General features: G+C 40.8%; 2 protein-coding genes across 2 annotated transcripts in view; both read left to right on the top strand.

The window, feature by feature from the left end:
* Window positions 1-225: 225 nt before the first annotated feature.
* On the top strand, window positions 226-10,070 carry LOC105837518. Its single transcript, XM_012682371.3, has 3 exons — window positions 226-2,884; window positions 7,761-8,040; window positions 8,917-10,070. The coding sequence occupies exons 1-3, from the start codon at window positions 2,746-2,748 to the stop codon at window positions 10,028-10,030; spliced, it is 1,533 nt and encodes a 510-aa protein (XP_012537825.2). The 5' UTR covers window positions 226-2,745; the 3' UTR covers window positions 10,031-10,070.
* A 4,479-nt stretch (window positions 10,071-14,549) lies between these two features.
* LOC105838603 overlaps window positions 14,550-23,250 on the top strand; it is a 76,515-nt gene continuing 67,814 nt past the window's right edge. The window contains exon 1 of the mRNA XM_036283227.1: window positions 14,550-16,476. Within this exon, the coding sequence (XP_036139120.1) occupies window positions 15,162-16,476 (1,315 nt within the window). The 5' untranslated portion in view covers window positions 14,550-15,161. The remainder of the gene's footprint in view (window positions 16,477-23,250) is intronic.

Consider the following 23,250-nt stretch of genomic DNA (forward strand, 5'->3'; position numbering starts at 1 on the left):
AAAATTTTATTTTATATTAAATCGGTCTAGTATAAAAAAAAGATAACACGTTATATTTTAACTATCTTTAAGGCGTTCTTAAATTATAAAAAATAGAATGGTAAATAATAATCTTTTTTTTACTAATACTTGAAATATATTTAATATTTAATATATTTAATATAAATCTTTATAAAAATGATATATATGTTTAAAATAAAGTATAAAAAGTAATTAACTGTTAAACTTATCCCAAAAAACTGTAGCATTAAATAAAAAATATAACAATGTCTATGCTAATTTACAATAATTTATCTGCTAAAATAAATATCAATAATTTAATATAAATTTATGATACAATGTTAATATTTATACGTCAAACAAATATATACATCGATTTATCAAAACGAGAAACACCACAAAAACTAATTAGTGCCGCGTAACGAGCATAGAGGAGATTAATGGTATACAGAAGCGACAAAACGGAGGTGCAAAACGACAAGGAAAAAGAACGAAGAAGACATGAAAAGAGAGTAGCATGTGAAACGCGACGCGATTCACAAGGTTGCGACAAGGTAAACTCAACTAACGTTGTCAGGGCGGACAAGGAACACAACCGACAACCCAACCGACCGACCGACCGACCAACCAACCAACCAACCAACCAACCAACCGACCAACCGGTGAGCGAGATAAAGCTAAGCTAAGAGGCAAGTCAAAGCAAGTCGAGAAGAGCTAGGTCGAGGCGAGGCAAGGTAAAGGCGAGTAGGGACGGAGTGTAGCAAGGCGCATTGGCGAGGCATGCTAAGGCAACGGGTCCAAAGTCGGTACGAGGCCCCGGTGGCGCGTTAACCTCCCGCTCGAACGCAGTACGCTCTCGACTCTCGCGCAGGCCAGGTTGCATCAATCCTGTTGGTCGATCTGCTGACCACGTGCAACCCGCCAACAGGCGGCTGCGAGAGGAAAGCCACCGAGATCCGATCTCGTGCACGTGCCTTTCATGCGCCAGCAACGACGATATCGTCAACGCAGGAGGGAAAAAGAGAGAAAAATAAAAGAAAAGAATCTTTCTTAAAGAGGAGGAGTCCTCCGAGATTCGTGCAATGTGTGTCATGTGAAACGTATGCGATTAATTGCTTCTCGGTGACTACCGAAAGCCGGCAAAGTACACCAGTGTGGATCAAGCTCAATCACAAAGATCAAGCTCAAGCTCACGTTCTGTATCTCTCGTATTTCGTCGTTATGGGAATTTAATATCCAAGTGCGCGGGAGAAGATAATCCGAGGGAAGTCACGGCGCACGACCGAGAGAGGGAAACCACGGATTAAAACGGACGTCGTAAATTAATTCCGTCGGAGATTTCGATCGGCGCGCCCTTCAGTTTGGTTTGCGAGCAGTTTACACCGTGGGGGTACCACACCGTGACGCCGGCCGGCGGCAAATTTAATTCCGCGGCGCCGTTTCTCACGTCGGCGAAATCAGTCCAACCGCGCGTGGAATGTGACGATTAAAAAAGAGAGGCGCGCCGGCGTCCGTGACGTTCCACTTTCGATGCGTTAAGTAACGAGACGGCGAAAAATGAATTCGAAATGGTCACGCTAGTGTGCGGCGCACGTGAGCCACACGCTTGTTCACCATCCCGCGAGATGCAATCGCGACGGCGCGGTAGCCCGTCGTGGGCCCTTCAAAAATTTTCGCGCTTCGGTGAATCGTAGGGCGAAAAAACCGGGAGAAAAACCCAGAGAAAAAAAGCCCTTCGGCACGGAGACCGGATCGATCGAGAACGGGTCGAAATAATTGAATTATCGAAAGCCCGTGTGAGGAGGCAGGAGGACGCGGACCCTTCGGGACAGCCATACATGGTCGTCGTCTGCCTACGAAAGCCGAGGAAGAAGCGGCAAGCATGTCGTCGTGATCGCGTGGGAGGTCGGGGCATCGCGCACGGCGCTTTTTACGCGCGAAACGAAGCGGGGAAGCAGATTCGTGCGCTCGCTCTGGAGCCCACGCGCGGACAGAGCGCGGCTATTTGAGCGAGCAGCACGTTTTATCCCGCTCTACTGAAAATGCGCTGATTTTGTGACGAACGGGTCTTTCAAGAGCCTACGTGACTGGCGCCGATCTCTCTTCCCTCGATGCATCGCGAGAACGCGTGCCGAGCCGAAGGCGGCCGACAGATCGATCCGGATGAGATCACCCGAGAGATGAGGGGAACCTGATTCAGAGCAAGTTCGTGCCGCCGCCAAGTAGGCAGCGACTCGAATAATTACCTACAACTAGTTCGTTAGCAAACCTCAGCTAAATCTTCACGCAAATCACATCGCCGCGCGAGTGAATCAGAGATCAAAAAGTTATTCGACAAAATACACGCGACACAAAGAAACGATCGCAGAAAGAGGAGAAATAGTAGAAAATAATATGGGATCACACAATGTGAGAGAATTGTGAATCCATGAACCGTTTTTTTTTTTTTTATATAGACTACGTGCGTCATATCGCGTGACAACAAAAATCGTATATAGAAATTCAGTGAAAAGCACAGCGTGAAATGCACAACGTTGACCCGACGTGTCAACGTCCGAGATGCATTCGTGGTTGAAGTGCATTATCAGCAAAGTACGGTACGCAGAGGCGTCTCGCGAAATAAAAAGTTTTGTCCGAGGCATGTCGACGTCGTCGTCGTTGCGCTCATGGCAAATGCGCGCGACGAATGAAGATTTTCGCCAGGCGTAAAAAATAACAAATAATAGAGGGAAGGAACGAGCAAGCATGCCGGTCGCGGGAACGAGGAGATTATACAGAGTGGGACTCGCCGCGGTCTTGGTCACCGCACTGTGCGTCCTGACTCTGCTGGACTCGCCGCCAGCACGACTCCCGGATCCACCGACTGATCCTCCTCCCACGCCTGGTGAGCAATTTTCCTCCTCCGGCACCTCCGCGGAGGGCGCAACCGCTGCGACCCTTGCCCTTTTGTTATCGGCAAACGGTTCCTGATGCCGGCGCAACCTGAAAGCGCCTAACGCTACGCATTGGCATCTAGCGGGATTTTTACCGCCACGCGAATCAGTCGTGACTATAGATAAAATCGTCGAAAAAGACAAATTGGTTCTTGTTTCGTGCAACGTGACGTCTCGCGAATCTGATTAACCTATTGAACTTGAGTGATTTCGCGGTGAAATCGTTTATTGAAATTTGTGATCGTATATAGATTCTCGAAAAACCCAGTTCTTGTTTAAGCAATAACTTTTAACCATCAATATCGTTTACCGAATTAAATTTTAAAACAATCTATGAAATCAATAAATATATTGGTCCTTCCTCTAGGAATTATAATTTTAAATTTTAAACGGTTAACAAAATATAAAACTGAAAAATATCAAAATGTTCTTCTTGTTGCAAATTTTTATAAAAAATATCAAAACAGTTTGACACATCAAATACATACAGATCAAGTTTTATCATATATATGCCAAAACAAATTTTTACAAAAATGTAAAAAATATTTTTTTACTACTAAAATAATATTAAAAACAGTAATTAAAAAGAAGAATTAGCGAGGGTCGCAATATAAATAATGTACAAAGTGTATTTTAAATATTTTAAATAAACTTTGTTCGTTAATTTTTTTCATCTATTGCGCGCTGAGATCCGCGCCTGACTCTCATTAGGTTTTCTACCTAATTATTCTTTTTGAGAGTCCTATTAACTGTTGTTGAAAATAATATTATTTTAAAATTATTTATTAACTTAATTTTTTATTAATTTAAATTTTGAAAATTATTCAACAAAATTTTATAATAATTTTATAATAAAGTTGTATAACAGAGTCATAGCTGAGATTCTAATTACGTATTTTAATTATAAAAGTGCAAATCTAGACAATGCAAGATAAAGATGTATTATATATCTATGACCAATAACAGTCTAAAAACCCTTCATGTAAAATGTATTTTATAAAAAAATACTATTGCTACAAACATCACACGTCACATATAAAGCAAAAAACGTCTATCTTTTTATCTTTACGTACGCAATGATGACAAAAACAGGAAGAAAATACGAAAGAAAGTAACAGTGGCAGTTAACGTACTCGTGCAACAGTTTAGTTATCGTATAAACTAAAGTTCCTTGACACGGTATGGAGATTCGCACGCAATAAACTTGTTCGAAGTACCCGCGAGCGTTTGTTACTCGGTACGCGCTATTTCCTAGTTGCGTGAAGTTTCTCAGCATTGAAATGTTATCCGGCCGAGCGGAGAATAAAGTGCTGCTATCTGCTTTTTTAAACGCACGTTCATCGCGAGTAATTGCACGGGTGCTACGCTTTCTAATACTAACAACGAATATGACTGTATAAATGATTCGTTTCAAGGGCCGATACCGATCAACGCGCGCTACGCACCGCAAAGATTCAACGGGGGCCCTTGCACGCAATGTGCGTACACGTCTCCCCCCGCCCTCATCACGAGAGAAAAAGAGAGAGAGAGAGAGAGAGAGAGAAGCTAAAAAGATGCGAAGATAACGCATCGGGTGCGCGAGCGCAAAAAGAACGCGATACGAAGTTATAAATAAACCTCAAGAGCTTTGGCATAAAGCTCGCCAAGGACGTAAATCTCGGCGCTGTTCTTTGGTAGTAGCGACTTCATTAGTCGACGTAATTTATGACGTGATTCATCGAGTGACCGCCCGTCGACTCGTGCGCTTTCGCGTAATTCACCTTCGCTTCTATCATACAAACATTTCGCGGGAATTATGACAGCCGATCGTATACTCGGCCGAGACTGAGGGACTACAGTCGAGATATCGTATTCATGGACCAACTCGACGAGCCTTCGAGATTTGTCTGCCTCATAAGAAGATCGCCTTTCACGGATGAGAATCAAATATCCACCACGCACACATATTTAACGCTCAATATAAATTATGAATATATAAATTCAGATTGTTTTTACGATGTGGAAACGAGTAGATTTAGTTAATTCGTTATTACACGGATAATAACGATGCGAGGAGGTAGGTAATAATAATTGTGATTCTTATCCGGAGAGATGTACGAGTTTTGGACTCACGTACTTCAATTAAGTTAAAGATAAGTGCCCTTCTTGTCGAGAGTAATTTCTAACTAATTAGCGGTGGCGAGCTCGAAAAAAAAATCGGCGCGATTTATTCGCTGATTTATCTCTATAGCCAGTTGAGTAAGATTCACTCTCCGCCCTGACAGTGCGATTTCCATGAGAACGCCATGGTGTGCATTAGCGTATTTCTAGCATGCCGTTCGTATGCCCCCCCCCCCTCTCTCTCTCTCTCTCTCTCTCTCTCTCGTGGAACCGCGTATACCCTCTCGTAAACCTCGCGGAGTGTGGCCGCGACGGACGGTCGAGGAGAGGCGGGCGAGTAAAGGGCACGGAGTCACGAAGAATACCCGCGGCACGCAAACACGTAATACCACCGGTCGGCCCCGGTTGGGTCAAACGCCGGACTTTTAACGACACGCCGTGACGGGACCATCATCATCATATACTCCGCCGTCGCCCGCGGAGAGACGATGGATCAGTAGGATCCGCTCGGCCAGTCTCGTTACCTATACGCTCTCGAGATCACCCGGGAAATAGTCCCGGGGAACGGGACGTCCTCGTCGATAACGCTCGCGATCCATATACGTCAAAGGCAAGTAATTGCAAACGAGACGAGTCACGAAATGTATATAGTACCATAAATTTACCCGCGCGGACACCGACACGAAGCACGACGTTCCTTATCATTTTTTTCTCTCTCTCTCTCTCTCTCTCTCTCTCTCTTTTCTCGTCCGGTTGCCATCGTCGCCGTCGTCATCGTCGTCGTCGGTGTCGCCGTCACCGCTGTCTCGCAGAAATAATTATAAACGAGAGACGTAACGAGAGTCCTTAAAGCTATCAACAGCGTAGGATTTATTATCGCCCTCGGAGAACAGAGCGCGCACGGATGCGTCTGCGCGAACCCCGTCGTATTTCATAAATATATTTATTATAAATGCATTAATGCCTAGAAAAATGAATGGCTATCTCGCTAGCGAAGGTCCGCTTCGGCGGCCCGTGGTCGCATAGGGAACGAGTTTCTCTACGGAATACGGGAATAGGCGGCGTATACAACATTAAGGGGCCTAATTAGCGGTCATGTCAATTGAAATTCCGCCCAGCTAATTCCCCCTGCCGGTGTACCTTTCTCCCTTTGAATATTACTAGAGCGTCCCGTTGAAATATATGGTAATTGCAATTACGGGAAGTATCGTACGGCACTGATAAGCGGGAGAGCGATACACTGAAGCGTTTGCCTAATACAAGCACAGCGGGCTGAACGAACGTGAATGCATCCATAATACGACACGTTCGTTTCTGGCACACAGATGCGTCACTTCCGTCCGGTGCGGCGTCAATGTCTTCGCGTCGACTCGCGATTCTCGCGGCGGATAAAATCGTAAATCGATCGGACTCGACAATAAGTTGACGTTCGATAAAACGAACACAGCCACAACATTACACTCGTAGAAATTATAAGATGATACCGGTAAGCGAAGTGCATGCGATACTATCGATGTAATGGCATAAAAGTTTCTTATGGGCTACGGACAGCAAGCAGTTTGATACTGGATATATGCAGCGTGTATATATAGCGGTTAGAACGGGCATTTGGTCTTACAAGAAAACACAGTCAACCGAAACTAGTTAACTAGTTAACTCGGATGAAACTTTGAGTATAGAGTAACTCGAGCTACATGAATATGCATTATTCGCCTTTGAGTCTAGATAATATAGAAATATATGAAGGGAGAATCACGTCTAAACATTGGATATTTCAAATTATGCAAAGTTTATCTTATGGACTTAATAAATTCTATAATACATTAAAATCTGAGTATTATATTAAATGCAACATAAATATTATTAAAAACAAAATTAATTTAATAAGACAAAATAAAATATTGCCTATTCCAAACAACTCTAATATCTAACACTTTATACATAAAAATACAAAATTTAAAAAATTTTGTAATTATATAATGATAAAAAAATATCTAAATATTTTTCTGACATTTTGTTTTTACAATCCTTGCTTTCGATCTTTTGCTATTTATTGCAAATTTTTACGTAAAACATTTTTCTCAATAAAATCTCAGCATACGGCAAAAATTAGTTATTTTCCTCAATTACATTATTTAATTCAATGTTACACCTTTCAAGAATTTTCCAAGTAAACACGAAATAAAGTTTACATCAAATTTTATCCACATTTATAGATTCTGTGTGATCGACGATGTTTCTTTGTTAGCTGTAAGAAGCTTAACGGATTTGAATTCAATTTTATAAAAATGCTTGAAAATAGTAGTAATTTGTTCTTCTACAAAAATGTTATAAAAATATAATGCATTTGAATATTTAATTTTATGAAAAAAAATTCTAAAATAATTATTATTAACAATACTAATTTATCTTTGTAATTCAATATAATAATTGCCTATTTCGATGATGCACAAAAATGCATTATTACGAGCGCGTACTTTTTATGGCACGCAACTTGGCATAAAAATAAAACTCGTAAACTTTAATTACGTTTTCAAAGATAAGTGCGTCACGAGGATAATGTCGACTCTACCTGGTACCTCTAATTCATTATTCTTTTGGCAGAAACGTGAGTTAGCATTATTCTCTTCACCGAACCCCATAATTAGCTTCTCCATTCGTACGTGCACTTTCGCCATTCGTTCCGATTAAATGACTTCTTGGCGTCATTCTTTGCGCATGTTCTAGGGGGTGAACCGCCAGGCACAAGAAGCATCGTCGCTTATTCGTGGGCCCGAAGATTGGCACTCGATTACAGGCCCACCACGCAGTGCGACGGTAATGGAACGCGCGGAATAGCGTTAAACGCGTACGAGCTGCCCGGCACGAAATGGCTCGAGACAATCCCGGGACAGCTCTTCCTGTACAGCGCCCACTTGGACCTCAGAATCGCCGGTTATCCGAGCATCAGAGTGATTGGCGTTAAACGAGGAGTCCTACCGCCCTCCGCGCTCTTCTGCACTATATGGTGAGCCATTTTTCACGTCTCGCGATGCAGCCCGTTTAGTCGTCTATCTCTGACGAACGCTAAGTATCAAGCGAACCACTAAAGGATCCTCATAAACGAGTGCTACCTCCTGTCACCTTTACAAGTCGTGCGACAAATCGATTAAATTAGTATCAACACACACATTTCCTAATAGAAATCCAATGAGATAATTAATTTTATTAATTGAGTTATTAATATAAATACTTCCTCTGTTTCTTTAGCCGGAATTACATTACAATCGATTAAATCGTAATAATTTGATGGTGCTTTAAATTTCAAGCTTATCTCTATGCCTTAATTAATGAAACATAATTTTAAATCGCTGCATTTCAGTGGTTAAAAATGATCCACTCCTGACGTTATTAATAAAGATATAAAGTTGGCTCGCGCGTCCATCTGTCTGTTTGTCTTTTGTAGTTTGTTATTCGAGAAAAATACAAAAACGTTTGTTTGTTTGTTTTCAGCAAACTTAATGTAAATTTATGACGCTTGCATACGCAAGCGCATTTATAACGGGCGTACATAAATGTTGGAGAAAGTATGTTTAAATACATTTCATACTTTTCATTTCTACGAAATTAAACTTTGTTAACACAGGTTAAACTTCCTCTTTGCATACAAGTTAGTTGTTTCAAGTAGCGTTAGGTTAGCAGTGAGTAATGCAAACGTTAGCAGCGGCGCGAAACGGAGCACATTCGCTTAAAATACACGGTTGGAAGACCGCGTTATAAATGCCTCTGTAAATGCCTTCCACCATGCGTGCAGATATTTTCCGCTAAGCTGCTTGACATTAATTAACGCGTCCTTTCGATCGGAAACGATGGATTAAGCATCTTAGTTTCGTTATGTTTCCAGGTACCAGGAGCACGGGAAGTTACGATCGTTGAGCGTAGAAGCACTCATCTCGACGATCTGGTTAGACGAATGGGACGATACAGTAGACAGTTACATCGGAATTCTTGTAAATTGTCAATTGCCGTTAGACGGCTCGATACGCCATACGTCTCGGGTTCACGTGGGTCCGAGTCCTTGCTACGAGAATGCTAGTCATAGTTTAACGATCCGCTCGGAATTCGGTGACGAGACTTTCGCCGACCGGAAAAGGCGCCAGCAGTTCACTCTGTGCATTAAAGGATTGGACTTCGACAAGGATATATCGCGTAAACTAATAGCTTTTGTCGAGCTACATCGTATTCTGGGCGCCAAGCTCTTTTACTTCTACGTATTTAATGTGCACGAAAACGTACTCAAAGTGCTACGCTTGTACGAACGATCGAACGTGGTGCGATGGTTTACGCTTGACCTGCCTGGTAACTTGCCAAACGAGAAGGCGGCCCGAAGACGATTCTTCAAAGAGGACATTTGGACAAAGAGACGAATGGAGCTGATTCCATACAATCACTGTTTCTACGAAAACCTTTACCGGTCGGAATTCGTGATACCAATTGACATCGATGAGGCAATTGTGCCGATACGCCGAAAGACCTGGCATGAATTGCTGCTGGACGAGCGTGTGAAACTCGGCAGAAGCTTCAAGGACTTCGCCTCGTACTCTGTAAGGAATGCCTATTTCTTTCCCGAGTTGCAAAACAAGAGTCAAACCGATCGGTTGACCGGACTGGACAAAGAGCTCCGTCGCTCGGCCGAGTATACAAACTATCTGGATACCATGAGAACGGCAAGTATTTCGCCCGAGGGTGACTCTGTGAAAAGTTTCGTCTCCACGAAGCGCGCGCTAACGGTGCACAACCACTATGCCCTGACCACACTAAACCCATCCACTAGACGGGCTCATCATCTAGACTCGAATGACGTGCTCAAGCACCATCACCGGGCTTGCGACAGCCGACAACTCGATTGCGATCTCTTGATGGAGGACGTTAGGATCGACGAATCCGCTTTACGTTATGCGGACGAGCTCAAGACAAGGATGAAAATCACCTTGGCCGATCTCGACGCCCTGCCATAGACTATAGTGATATTGTAAATAATAAAAATTCTTTTCGAAATCTTCATCTCTCTTATTACCTATCAATCAATCCTTGCAATACTTGTAAGATAACTCTAACGTCTGTGACTTTAAATAGTTAAAGTTAAAACATTAAAATTAATGTTTAACATTTGCTTTGTTTTAATACAATATAATAACAAAAAATAATTAGGAGTAAACACGCAATTTTCACGCACGTATCACTTTTTCTTTTCGAACAAAAATAATAAATCAATTTATATTTGCGTTCATTAGTGACGGACTTAGAAGACGGACTTAAAAGATACAATTTGATGATATACAAGAGAATGATATACGGAATGATATACGGAAAATCTTGATTTATCCCATTAAAGTTCAATGTACAGAAATAATTTAAACCCTCCCCTACCATTCATGTCGTCTCCTTCAAAATGAAACAGGTCACCCGGAAAATGATAGCATACAGAACCAGAACCAGTGACGTTTCTCGAGTGTGTTGTACTTCAAATTATTACGGTCGAGAACAATAATAAGAAACCTATAAAAAGACAAAAGCAAGCTTGATGCTTTTCAGGCTTGATGGAAAACCGCATTGCAACCGGACATGATAATTGGAAAACGTATAAAATAACGAAAATAACCTTCACACTTTTCAGTCTTAATACTTGAAATTATTACAGCCGGGGCACAATAATTGGAAAGCATTTAAAATGACAAAGGCATGTTTAATGAGCCTTCAAGATTGATGCTTAAGTTTGTAATGGTCGGGCGTAATAATTGGAAACCACCTAAAACGACAAAAGCAAAGCTGATAGCTTTCGAAGTATAAGACCCGGGACGCTTCGAAATATTCCAACGCCTTTAACAGCTAGAACTGCTTTTCGCGCCGCCGTGGCCTCAACCGTCTGACACGTTTATCAAATGAGACGAAACGAACGCGGTATTTACGTGAGGGAAAGCATAGGAAAGGTAAGAGTCTCTTGAGTTAACGAGTACGTACGAGGAGCGAACGACTTTATAAAGCACCGCATCCATCATGCTCGGTACGTGTGAACGACAGTTTCAATCTCGCTAAAGTGGCGGTTTGGTGGTCATCCATTAGCGTTCAAGATCTCGTTCCATACATGGATCAAATTCCTCGCGCCTCAAACGGCCCGGGGGAATTTCTATCGCTGTCGTTATCGGCTGATTAGATATCGGATCAGACCGCCCGATGCAAAACGGCGTTACGCGCGGCCGCGTCAAACATATTTTTCACGGACAAAATCCGCACAGGAGACGGAAATGGCCCGAGCATCCGAGACAGAAGATAAGTTCCACGGCGGCGAAAGCAAACAAAGGTACGATCGTTCGAGATGCGACCGCGATTCTCTCAGATAAGTTTTATGACTCGTATCGAGCGCGACGCGAGTACGCGATCAAGGTCGTAACCAGATTTAATAGATCATAAGGTAGCCGTCGTATCCGCATTCTCTGAAACTTGTTACGAAGATAAAAGCGAAATGCCATTTCCGTTCAAGACAGAAGGAGATAAGTCGGTTCGCGGAACGCTGAAATTATTCGTCGACATTCACGGAGTGCCGTGCGCTCCTCGAGGTGTCGCTTCGCTGATTCTTCAAATGTTGGCTGCGACTTCAAAATGCAATAACCGAACTCGCAAACTTCCAGAGAGACGCGAGATGGTCGTACGACGGAGAAAAGTTTTCCCGTTGTACACTTCGAGTATATCGATCAGACGGGGGTTTCTATCGGCATTTAGGACGACAGGTTGCGCGAGCAAGCACCGAGAAATAACACACGCATCAAGATCGTTCCAGTTACATATAATAATGCCTCGAACAAGCGAGACAGACCGACCTGATAATGTATCGCTAAAATGGAGAGAAACCCGCCAGCCACTACACTCGCCAACTTTGCTGTTACACCGGTGGGAGATCCTGTTCTCGATTTTTCGCCTAGTTTCAGGATTAGCCCCGTCACGACGGTCATCAATTTGAATAAATTCGCCATCTAACTCTATATATGTATATTCTGCTATCGACCACTCTCGCAACTTCATCCATTTTGTTAGCCTAATGAGAGTTCGAGGCAGTTCTACTTTTCTAGTCTTCAGAGTTTTAGCACCTTTTTTTCATATGCAAAGATTGTCATTTTTTATAGTCTCGCCAAAAAGTAGAGCCATCTTTAATAAATCGTGGTATACTTTTCACATTCGCAAGGTAAAAGGTTCAAACACATTTGGCCATAGCCGTGAATCGTGAAATATATTCACAATTCAATTGTACGAGTAGCTATTCTATTATATATTCATGGTTAGATCCAATTCCATCGTACAGATTTCATGATCGGTATAACATACGTTGCGAAAGCCGAACGTTGGATATAAATGAGTTAACACTCCCGCGGCGCGTGCGCAATTTCGGGAATTAAAATTTTAGCCGAGGCGCTATCCACAATCCATCATAAATCTCATTATATCCTTCGTCCCGTGCACGTTAGCGCACGTATCCCTTTACTGATTTATATCCGCGGCGTTTGAGTTACGTTTTTTTTTTTTTCCCAAGCTGACAAAGTAATCTCGCTAAGTCACGCCTGAGGGGCTCCATTGAGCGTCTCGTGCGAGGCGCGTTAATTCGACCGCAAAATATTTTCGCGCGACACGACGACGAGGAGCCCGTGCTCCACTTAACAAAGTACCCACGAGAAGACATTCGTCTGACAGCACGTGATAAAATTCGCGCCGGTGTCACATTCGCCGGATCTGAGAACCGATCCCGAATTAATGCGGCGATAAATCACGCGAAATTTAAGAGACGTCGCACGCGCCTAAAGAAGCCGCGTGCGCTCATCGCCCACCTAAATTTATCGGCGTGCTACCGAATTCTCGGTCTAACCCTTTCGCAACGCGCCAGCGACGACGATGTCGACGTCACGAGGACGGCGGAAGCTTTATCTTTCCTCCCCGCAAACTTCCGCATGGAATTCGCATATATCATCAGTAATAATGTCTGCGAGGTCGCGCGCACCTGCTTTCCCGACACCCTCGCTCGAACAAGACGCCAACTTGAGCAGTTATTCCGGGGAAAAAGACGAGAAATCATATCATTACATTACGCGCGCGCGCAGTCGAACAAAGGTACATGATTGCCGGCTTCGTCGATGATGACATCGTCGCGAGTGAACGAATTTTTACGACTCTCTTTTCTTTTTCCCCTTCGAACCATTCAGGTCGCTCTTCTCCAGAGGACGGTTCTTCTTTTCCGTGTCTGTCTCTGCCTCACCACTACGCCACCCATTTTCTCGTTGAAAAATTCATTATTCGTCCCGGCACCGCCCCAAGTTGTATCTAATTGTTTAGACGGTACTTTTCTCAAATCGTTGCAAACGACTGATCGTACGCGTTGTAAAGATAGGTCAGTTCCTGCACAATGAGAGGAAAATGGAGAGCTTAATGGTATTATGGAGAAACAAGCTCGAGTTCTCCGAGACTATAGTTTCTCTCGTCGCGAGACAAATTGGGGCGTTCAACGTCAAAAGAACGTGTAATTCGGGCTTCTTTAATATAATGTGATTTAAATTACGAAGTTGAAGAACAGAATTTACGGACAATTTATGTATAAATTTGCACATTTATACATTTATGTACAAATGTGCAAATTTTTTTAAATAAAATTTATCTAATTCTGTAAGAAATTATAAAAAATAGTTGGCTGGTTAATCTGTTATTTAAGTTTTTACACACATGTGTACATAAATGTTATGTGTCAATGTGAGTCCTGTAATTATATAAGAAACTAGAGTCCACGAATTCTCGCTAAACCTAAATAACTATGTGAATCAGTCATCCCTGCGGGTATAATTAGATACACCATTTGAAACTTACGAAGCATGAAAAGCATACAAATAACGCTTTCACACTTCGGATACACACAAGGCCGTATCTATCAATTAAATTTGGTCGATTAAAACTGACATGTTCCATATTTCTATTTAAAAAAAGGGTTTTAGTATAAAACTAAAAGAAAAGAAGGAAAAAGATAAAAATATCCACAAGCACATTTTGACCTACTTTTGTCTTTTTTAATATCATGTATTTGATTTATTCGTCTAAAATTATTCATATACAAGTTTTCAAATTCTCACATTACATTACTTCTCACAATTTTCCCAAACGTATGTGAAAAAAACTGAAAAAAACCTCCTAATTATCAACAAAGTTAATAACTTGGTGCAAAATATGAATATCAAGAGTTCAGCTGGATCGAGGCCTAAATCTTCAAGAAGTATTCTGCTGAATTATGCACGCGCGATAAACTTGGCGAGAACGATCCAGGGGCATATGAGCACGCGACACGGGCGCTCACATTGTAGCGCAAAAAAGCTGGAAAACGCAGCTTTCGCGATTCGTCGGGTATCTGCAAGCATGCGCCTGCCATCCGCCGCAAAGTGAGAGGGAGAGAGAACGAGAGAGAACATAGAGAGAGGGTTGATCGCAAGTAAGCAGCACGTGCGTAGCAGTCATCCTGGCGCATTCGCCAGGACCGCTTGCATCTCGGAAGTTATCTTTCCATCATCGGATGTTACAGACCATTATCTCGCGCAATAAACATTTGCCCTTAAAATCGGCGGTTATCTGATGCTTCGTTATACACTTTTTGAAAAATACCAAGTCCCTCCCTTTTAATTTGAGCTCGTCTTAAAACAAAACCTAAAAATTATCCGCGACAACGGTAGGAGATCCCGAAGAAATTGATATACCTCAGATTTACCTTTGATTTATTTTAAACGCACTCCAGTGGAAATATATAGAGTGAACGTCGTAAACGCCCGGTGACACGTATAAAATATGCAGGGTTACCACCACGAAGAGTATGCGCGTATCTTGCGCGTGTACTGCATCAAGAATGCGACTCACTTGCAAATTATATTTCAATATTTCCAACAAATTCTACTGTCGACTATAATTCCTACTATTTCCGCACGGATACAGATCGTCGATATGACAAGGCGGATTGCCAAATCCTCGCCTTCGAGGACAAAAGTTATCTGCCCGCTAAAGGATACGACGGAGGATCTTACCCAACAATGTACCCGTTCGAGTGGACCGTAAAAAAATTTGTAGCATAGCATGACGATACGCAGACAGAATAAAATGAGGCACAGCAGCTCTTGGCCCGACCGGGCGCCGCAAAAAGTGAAGGTGCGCGTCGATCCCTTATCTCGTGCCTTTACTATCATCCCAACGAGCCGCGAAACAGTATATCGATTGGAACAAACTGCACCGCGATCTAATTGCCTGGAAGAAGTCATCCTTCTAGATCGATGTGCCCCAGGAGGAGTCACGTCCGTGATGATAAAACGAAGATTAATCGACGGAAGGCCATCTATAAATAAGAAACCCGCGAATTTCTCTGAGAATTCGTCCGACGTGAATAACGAGCCGAAGAGTATAAAAAATACCAGCCAATATTCCATGCCGCGTAGTCTTTCTTTAAACGAGACTGCGGCTCATCAGAACTCGGTCATTGTGTTAGAGGAGAACATCCGAGATCAATCGAGATGTAAATCGGTTTCTCTCGTAAAGGTTAATGAAGCAAGAACGCGAGATACGAAAAGAAGCTCCATCCCAAGAACCACGTCAGACTCGGATATCCGGAGGTTGCTTTCGAAAAATCAACACGAAGAAGAATCCAAAGAAGCGTCCGCGCAACTGAAAAATAAATCTCCCTCGCTCACGGAGACGAACGCCTTTGATGTCATAGTAAACGTTGCAAACGAGAGACAGCATACAGTCAGCATCGCGCAAACAAATAACTCGCAAACGCGAGAACCGGATGAGCTGAGGAAGAAATATCAAACCATCGTTTCGCCCATATCCCCAGCGAGATACGCATCGCCACCGCATATCAACGTGATGGACTACGACGCTTACGTGACGTCCATGTCATTCTCATCGAAGAATGATCTTCATGCCTGTCCAAAGTGCACGTCCGAGGGTGTCCTTCGCTCGCAGATCGATCCCTTTCGTTCCCCTTCGCAGAGCAAGAAAAACGACGATGCGGTAGCGGCGATGAACGTGCGCGGTGTTCGACGCGATAATCTGATCGAATGCGAAAAAAGGGAAGCGCACGCCGAGAAGCATCGAAGCAAAAATATCTGGCACGAGAACCGCCTAATCGGGCTGGCAAGAAATGGGGATAAGGGTGACAAAAAACTGGAGCAACTAAGAAACTACGACTTGTCGCCGGCACGACCGGCGGTGGATTTCAGAAAGGAGGCTACTTTAAGACGACATTATTATCCCGAGGGAGGTTGGGGATACGTCATTGTCACGTGCTCGGTATTGGTGCATTTCATCGGGGTGGGTCTGCAACTCGCCGCGCCCGGATGCTGGCATATAACAGCCGAACGGAAGTTCCGACATCCTCCGCTGCATAGTGCGGGTAAGAAATCGTCTTATATTCTTAATGCATCGTATCAAAAGGCGAAAATTAATTTTATAAATGTCTAAAACTTATAATAGTAATTTTGCAAAATAAATAAGTGCAATTTTTCATAGATATATTTATAAAATCAAATAACTCTATCCTAGCGATATTTATGCATCAATATCCTACAGTTGATCGTTAATATTGTCGACGTGTTAATTACGAATTTGCGTTAAATGCAAATTTAACGCAAATAATTTATGAAAATTTTTGTCATTTATTATAATATTCTCAAATAAATCTCAGATACATCACGATTTTTCAAATTCAAAAACAAATCACAATGCGATTAAATCAGTTTCCGAAAAAAAGTACTTAAAAAATCTTATTATTTTTATTATATATATGTATATATATATTACATTAAAATAATATTACATTTTTCTACGTTTTTTCCCGAATAAATAATATTACCATTTTTCACACGTTTCCTTGTAAACTAATAGCACACTATTTATCACCATAAGAGGTGAATCTCGACGATGATAGTATCCTAATTCTGACCTGAATATGTCTCCTTACGGATCGTATTTTGATCACGTTTTATGTAACTATACATACACTCAACCCTTCTCTGGTCATGTCATAAATTATACGTTTGCGATACCCAAAGGTACTATGGACACAGTTCGAACCGAAGAGATGAAAGCTCGAAAAACTTAGATCTTCGATCCATGCGCGACCCTTGGCTGCTATCTATCATATTATTACTTATACTCTTCATAAATTTTAATAAAAAAGTATATATATATATAAAATTATTAAAATAAAATATTATTTATTAACTACGATTTCAACTACATTTTCCGTAAAAAAGGTAATAATAATAATAATAATAATAAAAGAATATACACTTCTCTGTAAAAATTTATTAATTTTTAATTTTTTAAATAAGATAAAACTGAGTTTTACATTTCATTTACTTTACATTACATTTGATAGCTTATGCGTCTTTAATAAAATAATGTAATAAATTGCATATATATATATATAACTAAATTAAATTAATAAATTAATAAAAATTAATTACTAAAATTGGACACATATGTACATGTTTGAAATACGATTTTTATCTTTAAAACTAAAAAAATGCATATTTTTCATGTTTATTAACTATTTTTGTAACATGACTATAAAATATTTTCATCAAGCTTTATAAAGGATATTTTTCAAATATTTTTTCTTTCATAGTATCAAATAATAATGTTAAAAATTGGTTACCAAAGATTCTTAAGATAAATATAATCGATATTTAAGTTTATATAACATTGGCAAAATTTTATTATACAACAACAAAATAATTGTGAAAGTTTTACTTCAAATGAAATCTGCTATTAAGTTGCATTAAAAGGGAATAATTCTTACCGTTTCTAAAGAAACTCAGCGACTGTAGTCGGAATTGAGATCAAAGTTATACTCAACTTTGCACCTCTGACATACATTGATTTTCTTGTCGCGTTTTCCCGCGGGCTAACTTCCTACAGATTGACCGCAATTTGTTTGCTTTGTCAAGTTCGAAATGCAGTTTTTACAATCTCTACAATATCTTTTGATTCTCTGGCAAATAAAAGTATTTCTTTCAATGGTATTTTTCATCAATAACCCTCGGCAAAAAAATACATAAACAATATTAGTGGGGGAAGAGCGCAGGAAGCAAGAGAGTTTGTACCAAATAGATTAAACAAATCTTTTTATATAAATAATATATGAGAGAAATAAATTCTATAACATAATTAACAAATCTAAATCTATAAACAAATCAAATTTAACTAAAATTAACATTTCTTATTTAAACTAAAAAGTTCTTTCAACGATAATTTTTTCGCACCATATTTCCTAGCACCATCATTTATTCCGAAAAGGTAGAGACACATTTCATCCGACCCTCATATACTATTTTCGGAATTAATGCATACAAAAAAGTCATGGAACATCGTAAAACGTACGTGCGAAAAAAATCAGGACAACGAATCGACAGTCGAAACGCGTCGCACGGTTCACGTTCGGCCTAATGCGTGCAAAGCATCGCGATATATCTACGGAACATAGCTGAGTATCATCCGTTGGAACGACAGTCCTCGTTTGAAATCGACCGATGCTGCTGGTGTAACATAAAACTGGGTTTCATTTTTGCTAGGTGCATTCTTTCTCGATGAGTCCAATTACAAGAATGGGGGAAAAAAACGAATAAATGGCAAAAAACTGGAAAAGTGTGAAAAACTGTTACATTGAAAAAGTGCTTCACGTTCTAAGCGTATTGATGCCGCTGTTGCTATGCTGCATGCGATATCTACGTGACCACATCCACTGGGTTTTACTTTGAAAATAGATGAGAACACGAGGTAAATGTACTACGAACACCTATCTTTTTTAAAAGAAGAACAACTTAAATATGTATGATAACTATCGCTGCTCGTGACTCATTTAAATATCGCGATAAGTAACGCGACGGCGCGTGACGGTAACATAACTTGGTCTCGAACATCGTTTCCTCAGCACGAGGAGATTCAACGGCCGAGACATCCGCCTCGATCGCGCACGAGTTTGAGAAACGAACCGAGAAATGGATGAACAAGCTGACTCGGCGAGGAGGCGATCGCACGAGATGCCCGCATATCGCAAACGTCGCCGCTCTTACAACGCGGCTATGAGCGAGGAAAATTCGCTCGACGAAGACGACGACGACGACGACGAGCCGGAGCGGCCGCGTTGCTGCGGGCGGCAACGCGAGTGCATCGCGCGGAAGATATCCAGCGTGGAATCCGAGACCCGCTCGTCGGCCGAGAGCCTCGTTTCGAAACGGGCGTTGACGAGAGAGTCTTCCGGCGACATTGCGAAATCGTGGAGCGAGATCGAGCTGCCCGAGTTGCTGCTGGCGCATCCGGAGATCCTATCGCGCATGATGCGCTGCCGCTGCTTCCTGCCGCAGTTCTCCGCGTGCCGTTGCGCTCGGTGTCAGTACCAACGCCGGAAGATTTCGTCCACGTCCTCCTGCTTCGCCAGGGACTCCGTTCAGAGTGTTGGCGCTAAACGGAAGGATTCCGGAAACTCCGTGTCGACTTGCCAGAGCTTCCTGCCGCCGTCCTCCGGCAGAAACTCGGCCGGCAGCCTCTACCATGGCTGCGCCGACGTCGCCGGCGACAACGGGGCGACGACGCCGGTCCAGCGTCGGCACTCGATCGCCGCTGGTCCCTATCCGGCACCCCATCGTCGGTACTCGGATCAAACGCACTCGTTGCGCGGCGGCAGCGGCAAGATCGGCCGCGCAGATAATCGCAGACTCTCCGAGCAGACTCCGCTCGTCGATGATGCAATCGGGAACTGCGAAGACACCGGTGGTGCCGCAAATGCCGCAGGACCAATCATCGCCAGTAATACCCGTCCGCGAACGTTTCCGAAGGCGGCAGCTCGGCCGTTTTATCCCGACAATTCCGCACCGGTTGATAGTAAGGACCCGAAGAATACCGAATCCCGAATTGCTAATGAAACTAACAGCCGCACACGTCACGCCGCTTTTACGGGCCGTAAAATTAGCGCCGCCGTTCCAATTACGCCCAAGATGATGAAAAGGCGATTCTCCGAGCAACTAATTCTCGAGGGAGGCCTCGGCAGCGTCGGCGAATCTGAGAATCTGTTCGATCAACTCGAGAACGCGGAGGAGGCAGAGGAGTCCTTCGCCGCGATAAACGCTCGAAAAAAAATCACCCTCAATAAGCATTACTACCCGGAAGGCGGCTGGGGATATGTTATTATCATAATAACGATTCTCGTGCACCTAATCTCTCATGGGCTGCAACTGGCGTCCGGTTTGCTGATGAGCCCGGTGATGACGCGATTCGAGAAGACGGTTGAAAATTCAGGTACGACGTACACAACATTATTGATTGGCTTGACGAACGGACTTCAAACTAACATATTGTTGCATTCGTATTTTCATATTTCGTATTTTCAGAATTTAATAAAGCACATAAGTTAATTAAATATAACTGAGAGAAATGAACTTACAAAGGAACAGATAATTTGTGAAAATCGTGTTTTCATCCTCCGAACGCGCATTTATCATTAAATGTCTCTCGTCATACGTTAATTACAAACGCAATTCACGCGTTAAAATTAATTAAAATCGGGACATCACACTCAGCGTTAAAAATGTATTACGGGAATGTAGGTCATAAATGATGCGTAAGAATTTGATTGATTCATAACGTGTGCAATCTTTCCAACTGCAAAAAATAGATTAATAACGATTGTGTTTGATTTCTAAAAATGTATTCAACAAAATTTTTGACGTTTGTAAATAAAAAATGATAAGATATAAGAGCATCTTATCACATCTGGTTCTACATCATAAATAATTAAAAGGCAATCAAAACAACGTGCGTTCAATGTGTGCGCGAAATCAAGAGAACCAGGAGAATTGACCTCTTCCCCACAGGAACTAATCGATCACAGTCGAGTGAGTAATCGAAACGCAGTGAGCATATACGTCACGTTACAATACTCGTTAATATACAGATATACGTCACCCACATCGATTAATATTCGATGAGACATATTATTCGTACTCTAAAAAAACTCAATAAAACTTTCAGCATATTGAGGATGGAAGAATTGCAGAGAAAATGCTAAAATCTGCGTCGTGTAAACGACGATACACCTAAAACAAACGTAATCATCTATTGCAAACTGTACTAGAGCAGTAACGTACAAATTTAATTATGTCTTCTACGATGTAGAGCATTTACACGTATGTATGTAAAGTGTCATGCACGGATGCGAATACGTTAATTAAACGTTGTCGATTAAATTAGCGCGATTACTGATCCAAATCTCTATTACACATTAAACAATATTATTAAAAATAGATGTAAATTCATGTATATGACAAAATTAATTAATATAATAATTCTAACAATAAATAGATATTTATAACTGCTTATTTCAAATGCAATAATTTCCTGATACGGCGATATAATAAATAAATTAATATAAATTATTTATTTGAATTGCAGAATCTTGTAAATGTTATATTTATTTTAAAAAAATTTTCTCTTTGCAACTAATATTTGTATCATTTTTGATGTTTTATTCATATATAAAAAGCTACTACTATTTTTTTAGTATTTGCTACTAATTAATTTAACGGTATTCGTTTTTCTATAAAACAAAAAAATTAGAATATACACGGTCCCAAAAGTTCCCGAACTGATTGCATAAAAGTGCAACCAGTGGCGCAACTTTCATGAAATTTCTGATAGCAATAGTTCTAACCTTTATTTACACGTGTAATTAATTTTTTGTTAATTTTTTTTTCTTGTTAATTTTTTGTTACGTTTCTGTTGCGTTAGAACCGCAATTAACAAAAATTTTTTTATGATTCGTTGTTCTTTAATTGTTTGTAAATCCATTTTGCAACTGCGCGCAAAAACACAACGTACGCGAACGATCACTACGTCAAAACCATTCAACCGAGTCAAATGAAGCTTCGTACACGTGTAAATGAAGGTTAGAACTATTGCTATCAGAAATTTCATGAAAGTTGCACCACTGGTTGCACTTTTATGTGATCAGTTCGGGGACTTTTGGGACAGACTGTGTATTACGTAAAATAATGCAATAGTTATTAATTTAACTTCTAACTAAAAGATATTTTAATATTTGTAAAACTACTAGATTTTTGACATACGGTGTTGCATCTATATTTATGACACAATTTCGTTATGTACCAAAGTTGATCAATGGTAAATGCACAAATTATAATTAATCAGAAACTATTTGTCCAAGAGAACATTGAATCAAACGACAATTTAAACTATATAATGGAAAATGGAACGAGACCGCCGAGTGAATTTAATCAGATGGAAAATTATTCGAAAACACTTTACTGAGATGAACATTTATCAAAAAGAAAAATAGAACAGAAAATTATGCTAACAAAAAACTTTTTTAAATTATTACATCAAAGATTTGATATCACTTGACCTACGAGTTGGTTGATATGATTTAACTTGACCGTATCTAGTTATAACTGGGTCAATTCTTTTCAATGAATTTTTCATTGGATAAATTCTACATTCTACCATTTCTCTCTCAATAAATTTCCCATTTAAATCCTTGTTTTCCCGATCGATTTTTATTTAGGTCAATTTATTTTTATCCAATTTTTATTTCAATAAATTATCGACATTTACCTTTCTACTGAGAATGAAATATATTTTCAATAAATTATCTGCTCAATAATTCTTGTTATTTCGCTGAATTGCGTTTCCGCGAATTGTGTGTGTATACCAACTTATTATAGCGCGAGAATGCAAGCATGAAAACGACAAATATTTTCCTAGCTGCAAGAGCCACTACGAGCGCCAACAAGTTTGGTCATACATAAAAACTTCTTACGGGATCCTGAGAAAATTACTGGATATACATCACGCTTGATAAATGCCTAATTGACTATAACAAATCTAATGCCGTTAAATAAATTGTAGCAAATTAATCTCGACTTCCCAGCAACTCTAACTTTTAACCTACCTTCATGCAGGTTATTTATGTTCAAATAAAATTAGGAGAAAATGCATGTATACAATTCTCTGAGGTAAGATTATAATTAATGCATACAATCAATATAAATATAATTGTCTCAATTGTAATATTTAATAATATCTCTATTTCATTCATATAAATATATTTCTCTTAAATGTAAATATGATTGACGAAATATTAAAAACTTGC

Source organism: Monomorium pharaonis, chromosome 2 (assembly GCF_013373865.1).
Source record: "Monomorium pharaonis isolate MP-MQ-018 chromosome 2, ASM1337386v2, whole genome shotgun sequence".
Lineage (NCBI taxonomy): Eukaryota > Metazoa > Arthropoda > Insecta > Hymenoptera > Formicidae > Monomorium > Monomorium pharaonis.

What these genes read in the sequence shown, in the direction of transcription:
- LOC105837518 (XM_012682371.3), top strand. Translation starts at nt 2,746, where the DNA reads ATGCCGGTCGCGGGAACGAGGAGATTATACAGAGTGGGACTCGCCGCG. An exon ending in TGATCCTCCTCCCACGCCTG is followed by an intron (nt 2,885 to 7,760) that starts GTGAGCAATTTT and finishes CGCATGTTCTAG; the next exon opens with GGGGTGAACCGCCAGGCACA. An exon ending in GCGCTCTTCTGCACTATATG is followed by an intron (nt 8,041 to 8,916) that starts GTGAGCCATTTT and finishes TTATGTTTCCAG; the next exon opens with GTACCAGGAGCACGGGAAGT.